General features: G+C 44.8%; 1 protein-coding gene across 1 annotated transcript in view; it reads right to left on the bottom strand.

The window, feature by feature from the left end:
- nup133 (nucleoporin 133) overlaps nt 1-10763 on the bottom strand; it is a 51996-nt gene that overhangs the window by 14962 nt on the left and 26271 nt on the right. The window contains exons 17-19 of the mRNA XM_039810790.1: nt 9867-10130; nt 8648-8781; nt 485-643 (exon numbers count right to left, since the gene is read on the bottom strand). Of these exons, the coding sequence (XP_039666724.1) occupies nt 485-643; nt 8648-8781; nt 9867-10130 (557 nt within the window). The remainder of the gene's footprint in view (nt 1-484; nt 644-8647; nt 8782-9866; nt 10131-10763) is intronic.

Genomic DNA, 10763 nt, shown 5'->3' with positions numbered 1-10763 from the left:
ATACCCTTAAGAACTGAGTATTGTGCTACTTATATCCTTAAGAACTGAGTATTGTGCTACTTATACCCTTAAGAACTGAGTATTGTGCTACTTATACCCTTAAGAACTGAGTATTGTGCTACTTATATCCTTAAGAACTGAGTATTGTGCTACTTATACCCTTAAGAACTGAGTATTGTGCTACTTATACCCTTAAGAACTGAGTATTGTGCTACTTATATCCTTAAGAACTGAGTATTGTGCTACTTATACCCTTAAGAACTGAGTATTGTGCTACCTATACCCTCGAGAAGTGAGTTTTGTGCTTGTAAGTGATATTGTGAAAATCTGCTGCGTGCCACTGGCCCATGAGTTTGTGTCTTGTATTGTACTGCATCTGTAATATTTGTGTCCCTGTACTACTTTTCTTTATGTGGACATAAATAAATGGTTAAAATGTGTGTCTGTGTGTGTGTGTGTGTGTGTGTGTGTGTGTGTGTCGTACACTTTGGTAGTCGTGCACGTGGATGTGGTGCAGCCAGCTGAGGTGCTGGTGCGACTGCAGGAAGCTGGCCAGTTGCTGGTGCTGGGCGGCCGGCTGTGACAGCAGCTTCCCCCTCTTCCCCTTCTCCATGTACCAGCGGAACAGGAAGTCCGCAAAGTTCTGTGGCAGGAAGTGACAAAGAGGAAGTTGGTAAGCGGTCACATGGCTGTGTTTGAAATCACATACTACAGGGCTGTCAACAAATATTCTACATTTGAATACTGTGAGAGAGAGAAAGCAGCACTGCCGCGGCTGTCTGCCTGGTGCTGCCACCCTACACGTTTAGCTGTCTGTCTGCCTGGTGCTGCTACCCTACACGTTTAGCTGTCTGTCTGCCTGGTGCTGCTACCCTACACATTTAGCTGTCTGTCTGCCTGGTGCTGCTACCCTACACATTTAGCTGTCTGTCTGCCTGGTGCTGCTACCCTACACATTTAGCTGTCTGTCTGCCTGGTGCTGCTACCCTACACATTTAGCTGTCTGTCTGCCTGGTGCTGCTACCCTACACATTTAGCTGTCTGTCTGCCTGGTGCTGCTACCCTACACGTTTAGCTGTCTGTCTGCCTGGTGCTGCCACCCTACACGTTTAGCTGTCTGTCTGCCTGGTGCTGCTACCCTACACATTTAGCTGTCTGTCTGCCTGGTGCTGCCACCCTACACATTTAGCTGTCTGTCTGCCTGGTGCTGCCACCCTACACATTTAGCTGTCTGTCTGCCTGGTGCTGCCACCCTACACATTTAGCTGTCTGTCTGCTTGGTGCTGCCACCCTACACATTTAGCTGTCTGTCTGCCTGGTGCTGCTACCCTACACGTTTAGCTGTCTGTCTGCCTGGTGCTGCTACCCTACACGTTTAGCTGTCTGTCTGCCTGGTGCTGCCACCCTACACATTTAGCTGTCTGTCTGCCTGGTGCTGCCACCCTACACATTTAGCTGTCTGTCTGCCTGGTGCTGCTACCCTACGTTTAGCTGTCTGTCTGCCTGGTGCTGCCACCCTACACGTTTAGCTGTCTGTCTGCCTGGTGCTGCCACCCTACACATTTAGCTGTCTGTCTGCCTGGTGCTGCCACCCTACACATTTAGCTGTCTGTCTGCCTGGTGCTGCTACCCTACACATTTAGCTGTCTGTCTGCCTGGTGCTGCTACCCTACACATTTAGCTGTCTGTCTGCCTGGTGCTGCTACCCTACACATTTAGCTGTCTGTCTGCCTGGTGCTGCTACCCTACGTTTTAGCTGTCTGTCTGCCTGGTGCTGCTACCCTAACGTTTAGCTGTCTGTCTGCCTGGTGCTGCCACCCTACACGTTTAGCTGTCTGTCTGCCTGGTGCTGCTACCCTACACATTTAGCTGTCTGTCTGCCTGGTGCTGCTACCCTACACATTTAAGCTGTCTGCCTGGTGCTGCTACCCTACGTTTAGCTGTCTGCCTGGTGCTGCTACCCTAACATTTAGCTGTCTGTCTGCCTGGTGCTGCTACCCTACACATTTGCTGTCTGTCTGCCTGGTGCTGCCACCCTACACATTTAGCTGTCTGCCTGGTGCTGCTACCCTACACGTTTAGGCTGTCTGCCTGGTGCTGCTACCCTACACATTTAGCTGTCTGTCTGCCTGGTGCTGCTACCCTACACATTTAGCTGTCTGTCTGCCTGGTGCTGCTACCCTACATATTAGCTGTCTGTCTGCCTGGTGCTGCTACCCTACACATTTAGCTGTCTGTCTGCCTGGTGCTGCTACCCTACACATTTAGTTGTCTGTCTGCCTGGTGCTGCTACCCTACACATTTAGCTGTCTGCCTGGTGCTGCTGCCCCTACACATTTGGCTGTCTGCCTGGTGCTGCTACCCTACACGTTTAGCTGTCTGTCTGCCTGGTGCTGCTACCCTACGTTTAGCTGTCTGTCTGCCTGGTGCTGCTACCCCACACATTTAGCTGTCTGTCTGCCTGGTGCTGCTACCCTACACATTTAGCTGTCTATCTGCCTGGTGCTGCTACCCTACACATTTAGCTGTCTGTCTGCCTGGTGCTGCTACCCTACACATTTAGCTGTCTTTCTGCCTGGTGCTGCTACCCTACACATTTAGCTGTCTGTCTGCCTGGTGCTGCTACCCTACACATTTAGCTGTCTGTCTAGTTGGTTACTGCCTACACATTTAGCTGTCTGGCCTGGTGCTGCTACTCCCATTACGTAGCTGTCTGTCTGCCTGGTGCTGCTACCACACATTTAGCTGTCTGTCTGCCTGGTGCTGCCACCCTACACATTTAGCTGTCTGTCTGCCTGGTGCTGCCACCCTACACATTTAGCTGTCTGTCTGCCTGGTGCTGCTAGCACCCTACATTTAGCTGTCTGTCTGCCTGGTGCTGCAACCCTACTACATTTAGCTGTCTGTCTGCCTGGTGCTGCTACCTACACATTTAGCTGTCTGCCTGGTGCTGCTACCCTACACATTTAGCTGTCTGTCTGCCTCGTGCTGCACCCTACACATTTACAGTGCCTTGCAAAGTATTCGCCCCTTGAACTTTTCGACCTTTTGCCACATTTCAGGCCTCAAACTTAAAGATATAAAACTGTAATTTTTTGTGAAGAATCAACAACAAGTGGGTCCCAATTTGAAGTGGAACGAAATTCATTGGATATGTTACAAACTTTTTTAACAAATAAAAACTGAAAAAGTGGGGCGCGCAAAATTATTCAGCCCCTTTACTTTCAGTGCAGCAAACTCTCTCCAGAAGTTCAGTGGGATCTCTCTGAATGATCCAATGTTGACCTAAATGACTAATGATGATAAATAGAATCCAGCTGTGTGTAATCAAGTCTCCGTGATAAATGCACCTGCTCTGTGATAGTCTCAGAGGTCCGTTTATAAGCGCAGAGAGCATCATGAAGAACAAGGAACACACCAGGCAGGTCCGAGATACTGTTGTGGAGAAGTTTAAAGCCGGATTTGGATACAAAAAGATTTCCCAAGCTTTAAACATCCCAAGGAGCACTGTGCAAGCGGTAATATTGAAATGGAAGGAGTATCAGACCACTACAAATCAACGAAGACCCGGCCGTCCCTCTAAACTTTCAGCTCATACAATGAGAAGACTGATCAGAGATGCAGCCAAGAGGCCCATGATCACTCTGGATGAACTGCAGAGATCTACAGCTGAGGTGGGAGACTCTGTCCATAGGACAACAATCAGTCGTATACTGCACAAATCTGGCCTTTATGGAAGAGTGGCAAGAAGAAAGCCATTTCTTAAAGATATCCATAAAAAGTGCCGTTTAAAGTTTGCCAAAAGCCACCTGGGAGACACACCAAACATGTGGAAGAAGGGCTGTGGTCAGATGAAACCAAAATCGAACTTTTGGCAACAATGCGCAAACGCGTTATGTGATTGGCGTAAAAGCAACACAGCTCATCACCCTGAACACACCATCCCCACTGTCAAACATGGTGGTGGCAGCATCATGGTTTGGGCCTGCTTTTCTTCAGCAGGAACAGGGAAGATGGTTAAAATTGATGGGAAGATGGATGGAGCCAAATACAGGACCATTCTGGAAGAAAACCTGATGGAGTCTGCAAAAGACCTGAGACTGGGACGGAGATTTGTCTTCCAACAAGACAATGATCCAAAACATAAAGCAAAATCTACAATGGAATGGTTCACAAATAAACATATCCAGGTGTTAGAATGGCCAAGTCAAAGTCCAGACCTGAATCAATCGAGAATCTGTGGAAAGAACTAAAAATTGCTGTTCACAAACGCTTTCCATCCAACCTCACTGAGCTCGAGCTGTTTTGCAAGGAGGAATGGGCAAAAATGTCAGTCTCTCGATGTGCAAAACTGATAGAGACATACCCCAAGCCACTTACAGCTGTAATCGGCGCAAAAGGTGGCGCTACAAAGTATTAACTTAAGGGGGCTGAATAATTTTGCACCCCAATATTTCAGTTTTTATTTGTTTAAAAGGTTTGAAATATCCAATAAATTTCGTTCCACTTCATGATTGTGTCCCACTTGTTGTTGATTCTTCACAAAAAATTACAGTTTTATATCTTTATGTTTGAGGCCTGAAATGTGACAAAAGGTCGAAAAGTTCAAGGGGGCCGAATACTTTCGCAAGGCACTGTAGCTGTCTGTCTGCCTGGTGCTGCCACCCTACACATTTAGCTGGCTGTCTGCCTGGTGTATTGCACCCTACACATTTAGCTGTCCGTCTGCCTGGTGCTGCTACCCTACACATTTAGCTGTCCATTACCATATTATTGCGATTTTAAAGATATTGCAATATTCTGTGATATACTGCAATGTATTACCTTTTTTCCAACTTCAGATTTTTCACAATTTCAAATGATGTCCCCAAAAGAAAACCTTGTCAACATCTGTTTCATCTAAAAAGATACATATCTCTGTTTGTTCATCTCACTTCAATTGTATTGCTGCAAAATGGGATCGTCAAGCAGACAAACTGACCAACACATATATAATAAAAGATCCATACTTGGCGTCTGGGTATCGATACAGTATTGCGATACTATGCTGTATCGATTCACCCCCCCCCCCTCCTCCAGCTGCTACCCTACACGTTTAGCTCGAGTGTTGATGGCTTTCTATCACGCGGCTGCCGCTACCGGAAGTAAACAAACGAGGGCGAAGAAGAAGAAGAAGAAGACCCCACAAAAACGCTGACGTAAATATGTCTAATAGTCGGGTCTCCGAGGTCAAAAAAACTGCCTCGGGACACGCTGAGGCGACACCGACTTGAGAAACGTAATACGTCTCTATAGCAGCAGGCGGCGCTGATCTGTACTGTCGCCCAATAAATGAAAACCGGCAGCTGATTGGACGAACGCGTCACACACGTTTGTTTTCTCCGGAAATTCAAAGCCAGACTGTCATGGCGGCTCGTTCAGAATACGATATCTCATATCGTACTAAAATAGTTCACCGAGACATGTTTCTGGAAACATTTTAAGAGAGAAATAGGCCGTGATGCAGTTGCTGAATCTGTCTTCATTTAAGCTCAACAAAGGTCAGTTTAAAAGATTTTCATCAGATTTTGAGAGACTCTAGTAGGGCTAGGCGATATATCGATATAAGAAATATATCGATATATTTTTTTAATGAGATATGGAATTAGACCATATCGCATATATCGATATAGTTCAAATTTGATCCTTGCTCCAAGCAAGCTGCTGACCTGGAGCTCTCTGCACTGCTCCCCGCGCCCCCGCCCCTCCTTTTGGATTGGCCTATTTATATTATAGGCTATTTTTATTTAAGATATTTTTTTATTTAAATGTGCACCTTATGGAGCTTTGATTTAAAAAAATTTACTTCTGTTATACAGTATTTATGTTTACATTTTATTGTTATTTGAACAGCTGAGCATTTAATCATGAACCAGGTGAAGAAACCTGTTTATTATTTCTTTGATTTTGCAACTGTTTCTATGACACTACTTGTGACATGTCATATTTGGCTTTGACTGAACATGTGCTCTCACTTTGTGGAAAACAATATCGGGATATATATCGTATATCGATATTCAGCCTAAATATATCGGGATATGACTTTTGGTCCATATCGCCCAGCCCTAGACTCTAGTCACGCTCATCCCGCTCGCCATTTCCGGGTGAGTCCCGACTGCCCTGCCGGCGACCGAACATGTCAGGTCGGCCAAAATGAACGCCGACAGCCCCCCCCAGACGGACGACGGCACGGGACACACCGAACAGACTCGAGTCACCGACCTCGCCAGACTGTCCAACGGCCGATTATCGGCTTGGTGCGTCTCGGGTTTAACTGGAGAGACCACAAGATTCGGGATCTTCTGTCGGAAAGAGCCGTCACAAAAAATGCCACAACTGACAAATTAAAAAGGGCAATTCCAGCGTAAAACGAACCTAGGGGTTAATAAGCGATGTGCACCCACTCTGTCGTTCTCTGGGACATGTGTAAATGCTAATCGAATGCGTTTGTAGCTTGAAACAAGCTAGCGCGGACCGCTGATTAGCTTACAACGCTAGTATTCGGGGCACAGGGAAAGTAAAAACTAATCGCTTATTATACCACTAAAAAGGCTCATAATATCACCACACTTCAACGGTAGCATGATGAGGGTCCCTACATGTTAACCGAAGCATTGAGAACTTTGTTAGCGTACAGACAGTTTATTAAAAAGATAGTTTAGAAAGGCAGTAGCTCCCAAGACGGCGGCCGCCTGCATACGAGAACGCGACTGTCTTTATAATCTTTTTGATTATATAATTAACCCTTGTGTTGTCTTCCTGTCGACATGAAGTTGTTCGGGTCAAAATTGAAAATTAAACGGTTTTTATTTTTATTTTTTATTATTTATTTTTTTATTCACGGTCAATAAAACTATATGAAACGATTCCTCATTTTTTTTCTTTAAAAAAGCCATATACATTATGAATTATTATGACTTATAGTTAAGATTAGAGGATGTTGAGTGGATCATAGACTGGTATATGTCAAAGTTTAGTCGGGATACGGTTTTGAAACCATTTAAACATTTTAAAACACCCCAAAATCAATGGAAGTAATCATTAATTTTACATGCAAAGAATGTTGTATGGATTCCTTACCATAAGCTTCACATATAACAAAACTTTTAAAAAACGGGTCAAATTTGACCCAAGGACAACACAAGGGTGAAACTGTCTAGTAAGCTCAACTTTTAACATGCTAACACATTTAAAGGTCCCATGACATGGTGCTCTTTGGACGCTTTTATATAGGCCTTAGTGGTCCCCTAATACTGTATCTGAAGTCTCTTTTATATAGACCTTAGTGGTCCCCTAATACTGTATCTGAAGTCTCTTTTATATAGACCTTAGTGGTCCCCTAATACTGTATCTGAAGTCTCTTTTATATAGACCTTAGTGGTCCCCTAATACTGTATCTGAAGTCTCTTTTATATAGACCTTAGTGGTCCCCTAATACTGTATCTGAAGTCTCTTTATATAGACCTTAGTGGTCCCCTAATACTGTATCTGAAGTCCCTTTTATATAGACCTTAGTGGTCCCCTAATACTGTATCTGAAGTCTCTTTTATATAGACCTTAGTGGTCCCCTAATACTGTATCTGAAGTCTCTTTTATATAGGCCTTAGTGGTCCTCTAATACTGTATCTGAAGTCTCTTTATATAGACCTTAGTGGTCCCCTAATACTGTATCTGAAGTCTCTTTATATAGACCTTAGTGGTCCTCTAATACTGTATCTGAAGTCTCTTTATATAGACCTTAGTGGTCCCCTAATACTGTATCTGAAGTCTCTTTTATATAGACCTTAGTGGTCCCCTAATACTGTATCTGAAGTCTCTTTTAGATAGACCTTAGTGGTCCCCTAATACTGTATCTGAAGTCTCTTTTATATAGGCCTTAGTGGTCCCCTAATACTGTATCTGAAGTCTCTTTTATATAGACCTTAGTGGTCCTCTAATACTGTATCTGAAGTCTCTTTTATATAGGCCTTAGTTGTCCTCTAATACTGTATCTGAAGTCTCTTTTATATAGACCTTAGTTGTCCTCTAATACTGTATCTGAAGTCTCTTTTATATAGACCTTAGTGGTCCCCTAATACTGTATCTGAAGTCTCTTTTATATAGACCTTAGTGGTCCCCTAATACTGTATCTGAAGTCTCTTTTATATAGGCCTTAGTGGTCCCCTAATACTGTATCTGAAGTCTCTTTTATATAGACCTAAGTGGTCCCCTAATACTGTATCTGAAGTCTCTTTATATAGACCTTAGTGGTCCCCTAATACTGTATCTGAAGTCTCTTTTATATAGACCTTAGTGGTCCCCTAATACTGTATCTGAAGTATCTTTTATATAGACCTTAGTGGTCCCCTAATACTGTATCTGAAGTCTCTTTTATATAGACCTTAGTGGTCCCCTAATACTGTATCTGAAGTCTCTTTTATATAGGCCTTAGTGGTCCCCTAATACTGTATCTGAAGTCTCTTTTATATAGACCTTAGTGGTCCCCTAATACTGTATCTGAAGTCTCTTTTATATAGGCCTTAGTGGTCCCCTAATACTGTATCTGAAGTCTCTTTTATATAGACCTTAGTGGTCCCCTAATATTAAGCACTTCTGGTTCTCTGCGTACCTGGTCTGCAAACTTGGTCATGTAGTGCTGCAGGCGGCTCTGGTTGTCGGTCTGCTCACACATCTGGACCAGGATGTCAAAGTCACAGTACTTCTCAGCCAGCGCTGCCACCCACTGGTACTGACCCAGCTCCACTGCAACACACAATTTGGTACTTTTGCTTCACACAAAAAAAAAAAAAAAAAAAAAAAAAACTCAAACCGTTTAATCCAATATCAAACTAACTTAAAAGGTGCTCTAGGCGATGTTGGGTGACGTCACTTCTTCTTGAAGGCTAGCTCGCCCCTCCCTCCCTCCTCCTCATCCCATCTCCTCCCGTGCTTCCTGAAACAGTCATGAACGCGCATTGTGGAAGTAGCCTACGTGCTAACGCTGCTGCAGTGATGGCTCAACCAAATCCTTCTTGTCGGTTATTGGCTGGAAGACCGTTATGTTTGGTGGTGCAGGTTGGTGCAGTTTGTTTTTGTTGGCATATGTGGAGCCTGGGCTGTCTCCACAGACTACGTTTTTTTTTACAGTGTGTTCAGGAGACAGACAGCTAGCAGATAGTGAGATGTTTTTTACAGTGTGTTCAGGGGACAGGCAGCTAGTAGAGAGTGAGGAGATGTTTTTTACAGTGTGTTCAGGAGACAGGCAGCTAGTAGATAGTGAGGAGATGTTTTTTACAGTGTGTTCAGGAGACAGACAGCTAGCAGATAGTGAGATGTTTTTTACAGTGTGTTCAGGGGACAGGCAGCTAGTAGATAGTGAGGAGATGTTTTTTACAGTGTGTTCAGGGGACAGACAGCTAGTAGATAGTGAGGAGATGTTTTTTACAGTGTGTTCAGGAGACAGACAGCTAGCAGATAGTGAGGAGATGTTTTTTACAGTGTGTTCAGGAGACAGACAGCTAGTAGATAGTGAGGAGATGTTTTTTACAGTGTGTTCAGGAGACAGACAGCTAGCAGATAGTGAGGAGATGTTTTTTACAGTGTGTTCAGGAGACAGACAGCTAGCAGATAGTGAGGAGATGTTTTTTACAGTGTGTTCAGGGGACAGGCAGCTAGCAGATAGTGAGGAGATGTTTGCTGTATGTGACAAAGAATGTTGTAGCCTAAAAAACGTGTGACATCGCTTAGAGCACCTTTAATAGCAGACAACTAATCCATTAATCTTTGCAGCTCTAATTGAAATCTGATTCTATTATTTGACTCTCAGTATGGTTCATCCCTCCACTTACGCAGCGGGGCGAGCAGCTCGGAGCGGCGCTGGCTGTACTCCATCTCCAGGCTGTTGTAGCGCTCCTGTTGGGCCCCCAGGGGCCTCTGCTGCTGCAGGGAGGTCAGCTGGGCCACATAGCCGCCCAGGTAGATGTCCAACAGCGCCACCAGCTGCTCGCAAAGGGCGCTGCGCAGCTCGGAGTCGGCGTGCGGGTACACAGAGCGCAGGATGATCTCGTGCTGGCGGGAGAGGACGCTGCGAACGCCTCCAACACCTCCTGATGCTGGGGGGAGAGAAGACGTTCATTAGTTATTCTGCTCCAAATAAAAGCACTTTTACAGGTAACTGAACGGCCATTTAGGACATTTAGAGCGCGAGCTGTTAATTTCTTTGTGTTTGGCAGTTTAAAAAAAAAAACAGCACATGCTGACATCTTATCAACAGAAAACTCATTTTTAGGACTGAACACGAGTCATATTTTCTGCAGACATTCTAAATCAAACTAAGCTTTCAATGTAATTTCCAGCAACCTCAGGCCAGAGTCTCTGCAGGTTCCACCAAGTCAAATTTGAGACTTTTTAAGAGCTTTGTGACCATTATGAATGACATTTTTTCAAAGATTATTTTTTGGGTGAGACATCTCACTTCTGTTACATCTTTGTTGGGAGTCGCACATGCGCAGTAGCTAGGTAAGGACTACTAGCCAGTCAGAAGCAGAGTATGAGGGCGTCCCCTGACAGTACCTAGGTAAGGACTACTAGCCAGTCAGAAGCAGAGTATGAGGGCGTGCCCTGACAGTACCTAGGTAAGGACTACTAGCCAGTCAGAAGCAGAGTAGGGCATGCCCTGACAGTACCTAGGTAAGGACTACTAGCCAGTCAGAAGCAGAGTATGAGGGCGCCCTCGACAGTACCTA

This window comes from Perca fluviatilis, chromosome 1 (assembly GCF_010015445.1).
Source record: "Perca fluviatilis chromosome 1, GENO_Pfluv_1.0, whole genome shotgun sequence".
NCBI lineage: Eukaryota > Metazoa > Chordata > Actinopteri > Perciformes > Percidae > Perca > Perca fluviatilis.
Note: the sequence above shows the minus strand (reverse complement) of the source record. Positions and strands in the feature narration are given on the sequence as shown.